General features: G+C 52.8%; 2 protein-coding genes across 4 annotated transcripts; both read right to left on the reverse strand.

The window, feature by feature from the left end:
- Positions 1-387: 387 nt before the first annotated feature.
- LOC135990516 (interferon lambda-3-like) lies at positions 388-1,612 on the reverse strand. The gene is made up of 5 exons (XM_065638235.1): positions 1,451-1,612; positions 1,105-1,182; positions 786-929; positions 596-676; positions 388-483 (listed from the first exon to the last, which is right to left on the reverse strand). Exons 1-5 carry the CDS (start codon positions 1,610-1,612, stop codon positions 388-390), a joined length of 561 nt encoding a protein of 186 aa, XP_065494307.1.
- A 5,614-nt stretch (positions 1,613-7,226) lies between these two features.
- On the reverse strand, positions 7,227-12,894 carry LOC135990372 (putative methyltransferase DDB_G0268948). Of its 3 annotated transcripts, none has more exons than XM_065638013.1 (7): positions 12,805-12,894; positions 10,789-10,917; positions 10,361-10,521; positions 9,875-10,088; positions 9,121-9,221; positions 8,232-8,369; positions 7,227-7,646 (listed from the first exon to the last, which is right to left on the reverse strand). In XM_065638013.1, exons 1-7 carry the CDS (start codon positions 12,892-12,894, stop codon positions 7,556-7,558), a joined length of 924 nt encoding a protein of 307 aa, XP_065494085.1. In that variant the 3' UTR covers positions 7,227-7,555. The 3 variants fall into 3 exon arrangements, with proteins under 3 accessions (XP_065494085.1, XP_065494086.1, XP_065494087.1); XM_065638014.1 differs by lacking the exon at positions 12,805-12,894 and adding an exon at positions 12,096-12,162; XM_065638015.1 differs by lacking the exon at positions 12,805-12,894 and adding an exon at positions 11,616-11,710.

The raw sequence follows: 12,894 nt of genomic DNA on the forward strand, positions 1-12,894 counted from the left end.
TTTCATATTAAATAGCATGTAAAAATAATTTATATAGGAAAATATACATAATATAGTCTGTAATAAATAGAAGGTACAAAAATAGATTTCCTTAAAAACAGTAAATATTTTGAAAACCAGCAAAACAAATACATCCAATAAATACATTCATCCCTGATGAACAGTGTCTTTCAGGAACAGCGTTTTTTTACCTCTTCCTGAACCATTTATAAATACACAATAATTTAAAAGACTGTGGAAAAAAAAGTTGCTCCCTGAGCTCACGTAACTAAGAAAAATGCTTAAATAAAAAATACAGTCCAGTGATGCAATGAAAATAATTTTTCCAGGTCCTTGGGGCATCTTTTGGGGCCGGTGAGCACCGTGCTGGCCGCAGTGCCAATGGGGCTAAGTGCATTGCTCCCGGCGGGCCGTGCACCGCAGGTCCTCCAGCACTTGGAAGACGTTGAGGATGGCAGAGGCCTCCAGGCAGCCAGTGGTCTCCTGCAGCAAGGAGAAGGGGCAGGTTATCACCAGAAACGGGGTGCAGGAGGCCCCACGTAGCCATGAGGTCATGAACACCCCGAAGCCCCCTCGCCCTGCTGGCCTGACTTACTGTTTTCTTGGCTGTCTGCAGATTCTGCAGCCAGTGCCTCAGTCTCCCCGAGGGCTGATGTGAAGTGGCCTCCGTGGCCATCTGCAAGGAAAACAGCTGTGTAAGGACTGGCGATGTCCCGTGGCACTGCTGCCTGCACCAGGACCACTGAGCTGGCACGGGGCTGGCAAGTTTTGGTGGGGGCACTCACACAGTGTCGCAGGTCCTCCCGGACTTGGGTGAGGAAGGCCAGGGGCCGCTGGCGTGTCTCATCGAAGCTGGGGACGGTGGGGAGCTCCAGCATGGCGATGGTGAGGTCCAGCTCAGCTTCCACCAGCATCACTCTGTCGGGCACCTGCAGGCAAGAGCATCCTCGTTAGAGACCTAAAGCGCCAGGGCTGGCTGGGGGCTGCAGGGCAGGGGTCTCAAAGACCTGCCCAGGGGTGTGGATGGAGGTGGGACCGGCTCACAGGAGGTCCCAGCTGGAGCAGGGGCTGTACCCCCTTTTCACAGTGTCGCCTTGCTCTTACCGACAGCTCCGCTATTTTCCATTTCCGATGGAAGAGCCGAGTGTTGCATTTGCGGTCCGACAGCAGCTTGATGTTCTCCTGTCAGCATAAACCAAAGGAGAGACTGAAAAACTGTCATCTTGACTTTTGGCGAAGTTGTGCAACCCTGGTCAACCTTGAAGGGTTTGAAACCAGGACAAAATTTGGCCCAGCATCCTTCTTGTCCCCAAACTCCCTTGGAAAACATCCTCCTCATCCCCAAACTGCCGTGGAAAACATCCACCTTGTCACCCAGGATCTCAAACTCAGCATCCTCTCTGCGCTGGCCCCCACCAGCCCACAGCCCCCTGTTGCCGGTGGTACTCACAAAATGCTCCGTCATCTTCCGTGCAGCCTTCATCTCATGGCGTGTGATGAACTTGTACTTGGACAAGCTGCAGCTCTTCCTCAGGGCACCCTGGGGGAAGGCGGCCCCGAGGCTGACCCCCAGCACCAGCACAAGCAGTGAGGTGAAGCTGAGGCACAGCATTTTGCCGATGAGAGTCTGACGGTGAGTGGGTTACGATGGGACGAGGGGGCTGCAGTGCAAGAATCTGGAGAGGATAAACCAGAGTGCTCCGGGCTAAATTGCTGATGGAGAGACGCCTGACGTTGCTGCGGGCGGCTCGCTTGGCTGAGGGGCTGCTGAGCTGGCGGCTGGTCCCAGGGAGCTGCTTTGTCTCGTTCAGTGTGGCTGCCTGGCTGTCCCATCTCCCCGGCTTTTTATGCTGCCTGCCCGGCATGATTCTGCTTTCAGGTTGGCAGGAAAATCCGTGGCTTGATGGCTCTGGAAACAGGAAAGTGAAAGTGGCAGCGGAGGGAATCCCGCTGCCACAGGTGCGGCAGGTGCGGGCAGCGCCCGCCTCCCGCTGCCTTCTCTGCCGCTCACCTCGACAGGGCCAGTGCATTCAGCACCCCGGAGATACCGGGGGGTGCTGGGGCTGCCTTTGGCATGAGCCCCTCCAACGGGGTGGGGGGGATGCTGCTGCCACGTCGAGTGGCACAGAGGCGCTGGCAAGCGTGGGGAAGTCTGGGTATAACTCAGCCCCACACCACATCAGAAGCTGCAGGAGACTGCCAGGCACACAGCCCCATGGGGACCATGGGCTTGGGGTGGCCAGGAGGGTTTTGGTGCCTCCTGAGTGGCAGCAGTTCGTGCCTCAGTTTCCCCCTGGCAAGCACAGTGCTCCAGCCATGGCAGCGAGCGAGTGAAAGCAGCAGCCGGGTACAGACACTGCTCAGTGCAGCCTATGGGCATGATGGACTATCCTCAGGGACCAGACTCTCTACAAAAGCAGGAAAAAGGGTGAAAGCAGAAGCACTTCCACCCGGCGTTTTCCAGTTGTGCACAGAAGCTGTCAGAGGCAAGCAGGGCTGCCACCCTGACCAGCCACTGGAGCTGGCTGGGATTTCCTCCCTGTTTAGCCTGGAAATGCAAATGTTGTGTATTGATATCTGTCCGCGGACAGCTGGGACGGTGCTCCCATTCAGCAAAACCTGTCCTTCCCCTGAGGTAACCTCCTGCAATGTGAAGCCACCATCACTATGCTTTTAGTTTCATGCATTCATCAAGCACTAAATATAGAAAATTAAGGCAATACCTGTATCTAAAAACCAAATACACAGTAGTGCAGCAACAGGCATAAATGTACTTTGCAGTGCCTCACATGGTGACCATAAGAGAATACTGCTCCAGAAGGACTCAAGTTTTAAATGTTCATATTTGGAAATAAACTGCTGACTTCAAGGAGTCGACACAAACAAGAAAAGTTCTTACACAAGGTTGTGGAAAGATACACCTACGGATGGACAGACCAGCATGGGCATGCTGTGCCGAGTCACAGAGGTGTGCTGGGACCTCTGGACATTGTCCACTCCAACCCCTGCTCTAGCAGGGTCAGCTGGAGCAGGTTGCCTGGGACTTTGTCCAGTTCTGCATATCTCCAAGGGGGGAGACTCCACAGCCTCTCTGGGCAACCTGTACCGGTGTTTGACCACCCTCATTGTAAAAAAAGTGTTTTCTCATGTTCAGATGGACTTTCACATGTTTCAGGTTGTGCCCATTGCCTGCTGTCCTGTCAGTAGGCACCACCAAGAGCCCCTGAGCCTCCTCCAGGCTGAACAGCCTCAGCTCCCTCTTCCTTTCCTCATAGGAGAGATGCTTCAGTCCTTTCATTCTCTTCATAGCCCTTTGCTGGACTCTCTCCAGTATGTCCGTGTCTCTCTTGCACTGGGGAGCCCAAAACTGGACCCGGGACTTCTAGGGTGGCCTCAGCTTATTGATGGCCCTCTGGATGACAGCAAGATCCTCTGGTGTGTCACCCACGCCAGTGTTATGAGTGAACTTGGTACACCGCTGGTACACTCTGGCTCTTCATCCAGATCATTAGTGAAGAGGTTAAGCAGGACTGGTTGTCGACTTGCAGGATCTGCCCAGCCTTTCTTGAGCCATTCACATACCCCAACAGCATCTCTGAGAGCTCAGGTCTTTCCTGGAAGGCCACAGTGGAGATGAAGAGCAGAGACAGCGGGCAGGGAGCAGTGTGGGTTAGGGTTTAGCTATCTCAGCTTTGACCAAACCAGAGGGAGATAGATACAGCTGGAGAAGAGCCAGGTCAGCAAAATGTGGTGCTGAAGCCCAATAGCACAGTAGGCACAGGGTTCCCCTTCATGGCAAGTCACAGATGTCACTGCCAGACCAGCCTCCCCCACTACAGTAGGTTCAGTGATCAGAAGTCTGAACCCCAGCCAGGGCTCAGGCCCTTCATCTGCCCTTTCAGTGAACAGGACAACAGCACTGTTGTTCCTTTCTCTCTCACTAAAGAAATGCACAGATTTAGATGAATATTTTTTTATTCAATGCAACTTGTTCATATTCAATACAATTACAAAATAAAACCCCAGACCACCATAAATAACTTCACTTACGTCACCCAAGCAAGGCACAGCTCAGCCAGAATAGATGGCACCTTAGCAAAAAAGCCTGACAGATGTAAAGATGAACACGGACCCCAGTGAGAGAGGGGAGGGAGTAGAGGTCCAGGCACTGCCTAGAACTCTTCAGGTTGCAGTGCAGCAGCTGGATGGTGATGGTGGCTCAAGGTCCCACATGGTGGATCCCAGCCGGCTCATAGGACAAGGACTGTGAGATGTTTCCTGCTCCAGACAGAGATACGAGCCAGGCTGGGATCTCCAGAGGCTGCCACTGGAGCAGGATCCCCAGCAGATCAGATCACCCAGACTCTGATTTCCAGCACCTACTGTGCTTGGGCAGCTTCATCTGCAGCCCCACAGACCCAGAGCAGGGCTGGAAGATCCCCCTGATCTTCCACACAATGATCTTTCATCACACAGATCCATCATGAACTGCTGCCCCATACCATAGGCCCTGGCCAAGGGCAACGTTGAGGACACTCTGGGGTCACCCCTCAGGTCCCAGAGCAGTGTCACATCCCTGTGGGACCCAGCTCCTTTGGCTCCACTTTCCTCTTGCTGCGGCTTTCATCTCCCAGCTGTCATTTCTGGTTGAAGAAGTAAAGTGAAACCTCATTTTTGCACAGATGAAAGGAGATCCGGAGGCACCAAAGGAAAAGTGAAAGCTGGTAGCGAAGCCATAGCTGAGCCCCTCGCTGCCTGGCTGAGCAGCAGCAAGGGCTTTTCCCTGACGAGACATGGTCTTGTCATCCTGGACATAAGCCAGCAACCTCTCACGCGGTGATGCCACACTCCACCGTCCCCTGGTCCTCAGCCTGGCCAGCAAAGCCTTGCTGTATTCGGCACAGCTCCTTCAAACCACGCTAGTACTGGCTCCTACCATGACAGTGAAGGGTCCTCCAAACCCAGCACAGGCTGGGCACGCTCCACCATGCCCAGTGGGGTCCGCAGGGCGCTGGGGACCCGCCACAGCCATCGCTTCAGTCCCAGTGGGTCCCAGCACCAACTGCAAACAGTGCCATGCTGGGAGCGCAGTGCAGATGATGGCGGTGAAGCCCTCTCTTCTGATCCACATAGCCACTCGAGCTTGCTTAGAGCAAGAAATCCCGTGGTGTGGAAGGTCCCGGCTGCGAGAAGGAAAGCGAAAATGGGCAGGGCTGCGGGCAGGGTTGGCACAGGGTGAGGTAATCATCCCTTGACTCATCAGCCGCTGCGTGGCATGAGTGTGGGAAATCTTGGCCACAAGCCATGCTGCTGGAGTGAGGTAACAAGATTGCTCCCTCCTGATCTCTTTTGGAGCCAATCTGGTCATTTGCAAGGAACAGTCTCATGCTGAAGTTGATGGTCTTAAAAAAGAAACAAAAAAAGGAAAAGCACCCCCAAAAAAGCCAGCTGTAAAAACAAAACCCCCGATGATATGAAGGAGCCCTTCCCCATGGTGCTGGGCCAGGGCACATCAGGTGGCTTCCAGTCTACAGTCATCACTGGACCTGTCCCTGCTGGCACAGCCTGTCCGTGCCATTGAAGCGCTGTCGGCCACGCTGCGCACCTCATAACCCTTTGCCACCTCTCGGCAGGTGTGATCTGCAGCAGCTGCCACGGTGCTTGGATGGTTTGTGCTACGCGCTGCCAACACGGTGCCTGAGCACTTTGGTGATGCAATCCCTGATGTCACATCACAGCTGGTCACCCGCTGCATCATCCTGGAGGATGTGCTGAGCATCCCATCGATGCCAGGGAAGGAAAGTTACAAAGTTAATTAGTGAGCAGGTTTAAACAAACTGTTTTAAATTTACAAGTGAGGGGAAAACCCGAACAAGTGCTTTTTTCCCAGAGCCTTCCTGTAGGGGCATGGCACAGCTTCTGGGGATGCACCTCACCCAGACAAACCCTGCCAGATGAGCTGGGGCTTCCCCAGACCGAAGCAGCTATACAGGATATCTGCACACCAGTAGCTGTGTCCTCCAGTGCGGTTCCAGGCAAGGAGAGACCTCTAGTGCTCCTTCATGAGATGACAAACCACCAGCCCCATCCTTGCCCAGCAAAGCAGGATTTATGGCTGCTGCTCACCCAAACACGACCCGCGCTCGGTGTGGCCTCTTCACCAGTGACTGGCAGCAGGGCTCCATCCGTCATTGCTGCTCAATGAGGTCTTCTCCAACACATGGCCATGGACACAGAGACCAGCTTCATATTAGTGATGGGCTTTCCTCCCCCTTGCTGTCCTCCTGGGACCACACCACCCTCCTGGTAGTCACCACGCAGGATAAAAGCCTTTGCTCCCCACCCTGGGCAAGCTGAGCCAGCACTCTGTGACCTCAATGGAGATATACCCAGGGTGAGGCACATTCATCAGGTTAAGGAGGCTCAGTCTCTGCACCTGTGGCAGGACCACACCTGAAGGACCACAGCTGAAGCACCTACAGCCCCTACAAGCCTCCCTCCAGGTGCTCTCTCTCCAGGGGAAGTAGAGGCATCACTTCTGTCTTCCTTAATAACACATTGAGGAGTAACAGAGTGAGGCCACAGCCTTCTCCATGGCATCAGGGCAGCTTTCTTGCAGGGGCAGGAATTACAGGAAAGGGCAAAGTCCCTGCAGAGGCTGTGCCTGGACTTAGAGTCTCCAGAAAGCAAACAGGAGGGGACCTGTGCAGGGCTGTGCCTGGCTTTGAATCCCTTTGCCTCCACCTGCCCTTCCCCAAAACACAGCCTCTAATCTTTTCTTTGCAGCGTGGGTGAGCAACAGCAGGCTGGGAACAAGAGGAGCGCAAACCCACTCCCCTCTGGCAGCCATCCCAGAAAGGCTCCTGAGCTGTGCTGGGGCAAGTGGCCTCGTGGGGGTGGAAACAGCAGTGCTGGCACAGCACTTGGCAAACCTGGGGCAGATATGCTGCTGCTGCAACTGTGCCAGCCAGCAAAGCACCAGGGATGGGGTCAGGTAGCAGGTGACAACAGCCTCTTCCTGGCCCAGCCTTCAAAGCCGGCACACAGCTTAGCCTGGGCAGGGAAAGGGGAAAATGGCCCTTTCTACCTAAAACCATCTACCCCATGAAACAGGCGGCCACTCAGGGCTTAGGGAAGCAACATCCACAGAGTGCGGTCATTGCCACCCCAGCAGGTGCTCTACAGCCTCTCTTAAAAAGAGGAACCACAAGCAACTTTTTCTCAGCATTTTTATTATTAATTGTGTAAGAAATGCAGCAAATTCCTCAGCTTTTACCATGATTCTCATCTCCACGTATAATCCAACCATCACAATCTGAAACAGGACCCGTCCAGTGCCGACAGCGCAGCACTGGGCAGACTAGGGGACCAACACAGACAGGAACCTGACAGCAGGTATAAATCCACGTCTGCTTTCCATAGAAGATCAACATTTTAATCACCAAAAATCAGCACTGATCTTCCCAAGAAATAAAGGTGGTTACCAGTGGGGTATTAAGAGACAACCTACGTTTTTCTTCCCTTCCAGCACCAGATCAGGAGAAGGGTTTTCCTCTCACTGTCTCTTGCACGCCACCACACAGACGTGCCTCACCCAGAACTCCACTGGGGTTTCACGAGAAGAAACTCCCATTGTCTCCAGCATCCTGAAACAAGAAGCAGAGGAAGGGTCTTGCTCTGCCCAGCCAGCGCCTGCCTGACATGTGGCAACATCCGCAACCAGATATAGGTCTCATTCACCCAAAGCGCTGAGATCTGGATGGCAGATGCTTCCAACATATGCACAAGGGTTGTTCAGGTCAGTGAATAAGTTAGGAGGAATAGGGATGTCTCCCTGCTTCCCAACTCTGCAGCAGGCCCTCATTGTGGACCAAAATAGCTTCTTATAATCTTCCATATTTTTTTTCCTGCCCTCTGCTAATCAAGAGCAAGGCAAAGATACTCAAGATACTTCTGACATGAGACTTACATGGATACATCAGTGCAAGAACATGATACAGCTACATGTACTTTAAGTCAGCTGACTCAAACTGAGATCAATCATGCTGTGAGCAGCCCAAGATCTGCTATTTAACCTCTGACGAGTATCCAGCCACACCTGGGGAGGAGGAGGGAACATATCGCTGCACAGCTCACTTCTAGCTTTGAAGTGGTCCCACAACCTCACTCTTCATTTATTGTGTAAGAGGGATCTTCCATGTCCTGCTTGTTTTCCCAAGTGTTTTTCTCACCTCTTTTCAGTCTCTGGAAGGAAGGATTTTGCAGCATCAGGGTCACTCTTCATAAAGGCTTGATACGGAGAGACAGACTCCAAGTAACCAATCACACCAGCAACTGTCATGGGAATTTTGTCAAAGATATTGGTGATTCTAGAAGGGAAATGGGGAAGAAAGGAACATTGATAAGTTAAATCTCAAAGGCAGTGAAATGGGGACAACAGATAGAGGTGGCAGTGGGGAATAAAATACCTAATGTTATCAAAGGTCCAAGAGATGGAAATACCATCAGATTGTGGCATTTGGTGGGTCAGGAGCTCTAATTGATGCACTACTGGAGAAGCAGAGATAGTACCAGGGACCACCTAACCTAGTTGTAGCTTGAACAGCCCTTTCAGCACAGACCTACCAGTAGAGCCTGTTCCCCTCCAGCAGCCAGGACACCAACACCTCTGCAACACCACTGCCAACACACCCTTTTTGCCTGCAGAGTTAATCCCTGCACCCTTGGTGGGGAGACAGGTGCCAGCTCCGTGGAGGTCTGGGGCAGGTTCTTTCTCTCCCTCCAGTTTTTCCCTTTCGTCTATTAAGTGATCTGCCCAGAAGCCTTAAATTAGCATAAACAACCAACTAAAAAAATCTAACCCAATTCTGCCTTGAGCAGGAAGGGTCCTTGCAGCCCTTAGGCCATGCCTGCTGGCCCAACATAGAGCCACGTTAAATCCAGTGAAACTGGAAATGCAGCCACGTGGCTCTGCTGCGATGTAAAGGCTTTTGCTGAAACCCAGCAGCTACTTGCTCTAGCAACTCCAGCTTCCTTGCGTCCTCGCTGGGCAGCCCCGTGGAGGAGCAGGGACACCACCTCTATCTGCTCCTGGTGCTGTGCCGAGGGTTTTCAGCTCACCTCTTCTTGTCTGGAAATGGTACGGCCTCAAAGATCTCTTTGTAGTCTTCCAAGACATGTTTCACTCTGCTATGCGTGTATTTTAAAAGCACGTCCCAGGCCTGTAAAGACAGCATAATAAAACCCAAACACTAAACCACTTGAAGCCCTTGGTTTCCACTTAACTCAGGCTTGCTTGGCCCTAGATCTGATACATTCATACATGTAGGTTTTTTTCTAACTAGTCCTTGCATTAAAATTCACCAAAATCTTGCTCAGTGTCAAGAATTCAAGGATCCTATTTTATTATAGAGATAAGGGTCCTGTCCTCTACGCTGCTGTTACTTATAGTGGAAAGTCTCCTTTTAGTGAGTTGTTAAAACACTATTTGTCAAGAAAGATCATCAAAAAACCCCTCTTTCCAAACAGTTTTTATTTCTCCTGTCACCCTGATCACAGTGAAAAGAATGGGAAGTCTCTGACAATATCAGCCTCCCAAATCTGCTCCGCAGCCCTTCTTGCCATTCTGAAGTCTGCCCTATGAGTCCTAACATCCCACTTCTCATCCCACCAGCCCCAGCACTACATGGGAACCACCAACACCCCATCTCAGCCTTGTCCTCGTATTTAACCATCTCTCTGCCCCATCCTGTAATAGGAGTCCTCTAGTTGTACCCCCAAGCCCATCGCGTTCCTTTCTGCATCCAATTAGTACACATTTCCCCCTGCCCAAATCAGGATAGGAAGCCCCAAGGTTCAGGTTTCATCGCCTCACCTCCCTGAAGATTTCGGTCAGCCTTTCGGAGCAGTTTCCATAGCGCAGGCTCATGTCCATGGTGTAGGTGCTGATGACCATGCAACCACCTGGCTTAACCACCCGGTTTGCTTCTCTCATGAACTTCTCGATATCAAACCAGTGTGCGGCTGTAAATGAAGCCAGGAGGTCCACCGAGGCATCCTCAAATGGCAGCTCCTCTGCAGGGCATACGCTGGAAGGGGGGAAAGGAAAAAAAAGGCAGCATTTAATACAGGAATCGGAGAGTAGGACAGGAAGTCAGTGGGCATTTTTTGGAGGCAATGATGACTGCTGGGATGCAAGACCATGGCTGCTGTAAATCTAGGATAATACTCGTTTGCACCAGGAATCCCATCAAATGGGATTTTCCTTGGTGCCAGCTGGCTCTTACAACAATCATATTCACAAAACACCACCTTCACGTGAGGACCTGAATTTTGCTGAGCTTGCTGCCCCGACACTCACAGGTAGGAGATGTTGGGTGGGGAGGGAACATCCCTGGCCTCCTGGATCTGTGCTTTGCTGACGTCCGTTCCCACCACCTTCTTGAAGTGCTCAGCAAGGAAGCGGGTGCCTTGTCCAGACCCACAGCCGACATCCACCACCAGCTCAGCAGGGTTTGCCCCCTGTGGGGAGGAGCAGATGCGCCTCAGTGGGCAGCCACCCAATTTCTGTGCTTTTACCCCCCCATTGCTTCCCCCAGCATCCACACAGGAACAGCCTCAGCATGGCACAGACCTGGAGAGGCTCTTCTGTGCCCATACCTTGTCTTGAGCCCTCTTTATTCTTCCCCATGGCACCAACCAAGGTAACACTCCCAGCAGGGTAAATACTACCGCCCACAAACACTCCTGCCTTTTTTTTCCCCTACAGCCTGGCCATACCCCACGTACCTTTTCCCGCAGGTAGGTGAGGATGGTTTGCTGCAGCTCTTCACCTGGAGCAAACCTGTATTTCTGGTAGACAGCCGCATGCTCTCTCCCCTCGAACAACTGGGTGGCCATGCTTGGGTGACCTGGCACCTGGGAGGAGGCAGCAAACCAGGGATTGTCACCATGGGATCAAACTCCTCCTACCTTCTTAGCTTGTGACCACAGGCACTAAGTCCCAGGTTCCTGGCAGGGGCCTGGGGAGGACTTTGCCCAGGAGGCTCCAGTGAGGGAGCGTGCACCTGCTCTCCAAGCAGCCCTCCCGCAGGTGTAAGCCAATTACAGAAGCAAACCAGCAGTGCTCTAAAAGGAAAAGCTTTCTAGATTTTTAAACCCTTCTTCTCCTTACTCCTTTGCTTTCCCCACCCACACAGGTGTCTTCTGAAATAAATCACCACTATAGCTGGAATATCTACAACTTTGGGAGAAATAAGCAGAGCATCAGAAAGACCAGCAGCAGCAAAGTTAGTTTGTTTTTCTAAGGAAATGCGTGCTTTAGTATTAGCAACACAATCACAGCAACTCCACCTTGCACTTTCTGAGCCATCTGATATGGTTTTGGTCCCTTTCCACACCAGAAATGCTCCAAGTCTCTTTTAAATCCAGATCCACATTAAACCCGTCACCCAGAACCGCAGGTGGAGGCGAGCCTTGGGCCTCCTGCCAGCTCAGCCCTGCGTCCACAACGTCGCCATCAAAGCTGCTTTCACAGACACAGCGCCCAGCGTTCCCCTGCTGCCCCATCAATTTAACCCCCCGGCTGCTATAAACCACGCGGTCCATGCACCCACGGGGCAGGGTCCCACGAGCAGAGGCCCAGCGGCTGCTGGCACGTTGCTCTTCGCCCATCGAGCCACACCGGAAGGCTCTCAGCCGTATCCTGTTTATCTCGGCGCTTGAACAGGCACCATCCAAGACGGTAACGTCTCCCCAGTCCAAAAACAGACCCCGAGAGCCTGCCAGAAGGACTCGTTGCCTCATTAAATGGGTAACTGCGCCCTCTCGCATGCTCACAGCGAGCGAGGCGGGCAGAAGGATGCAACAACAGCAAGTTTTGCAAGTGACACACAAATATCCAGCGTCAGGCAATAAAGAGTTACTGTATCTCATGATGCAAGGGATGATGCTGAGCTCGTAGCAGCTCAGGAGACACTCCCACCAGGAACAGCAGCCCTGTTTGGAGGGGAGACCTCCAGGTGCTTTCCGTGCGCTCGGAGAAGCCTTCCCCCTCCAGCGAGCCCCCCGCCCCGGGCAGCCTCACCCCCTCTTACCGCTGCAGCCCCCGCCACCAGCTGCTCCCAGCGCCTCCCAGTTCGGAGTTCCGGGGCCGGGACAAAGGGCAAGGAGGCGCCGCCTCCGGTACCGCCCGCCCCGGCAGCGGGGGCAGCGCGGGGCCGCCCTGGGCCCGGCCGGAGCCCGGGAGAGGAGGGGGAAGACAAAAACCGTACGGCAGCTTCCACAGTCTCCATCCCACCGTGGTCGTGGAGCCCTGAAGTCGAGCCTTTACACGGCTTCTGTGGGTATTAATTAAGGCAGCCTTCAAAACGCCCGTCAACTGGGGATGCCCAGCAGCCCTGCACACTTTGGGAAGCAGATGTGAAGGCCAGCAGATGCTTCAAGGGAGCAGGAGAACAGGATTCAACCACTACGGGCACCCAAAGCCATACTTACAAAGATCTGGCTACCCTGAAATCCCCTCCTCTTGTACAGCAGAAAAAGTAAAGACATAAAGCCCCAGCACCAACCGTGAGAGCACAGAGCATCGGCATTTAAGGACCAGGCAAAGCCCCTCCCCGGGTTTGGGGGAGGATTTTACCCCTTCACACCCCAGAGTAATGCTTATAACATACATCTGAAGCGAGAAGAGTCGTGGTTTGCTTGAAGCAAATTCACTCAGTTTGTATTTTGCACACGGCTTATGAATCTATGCTAATTAGCACAGCTTTTAAGCCCCTCCTAATTTTAAGTGAAATAACTTACCCAGGGGCTGAAGATGGAGGCCACCTTGAAACAGTCTGCTGAATCAAAGCATGTGTTGAAGTTGCTGAGCTTGTCTCCAGAATATTTCAT

The sequence above is a fragment of the Caloenas nicobarica genome, chromosome 6 (genome assembly GCF_036013445.1).
Source record: "Caloenas nicobarica isolate bCalNic1 chromosome 6, bCalNic1.hap1, whole genome shotgun sequence".
Taxonomy (NCBI): Eukaryota; Metazoa; Chordata; class Aves; order Columbiformes; family Columbidae; genus Caloenas; species Caloenas nicobarica.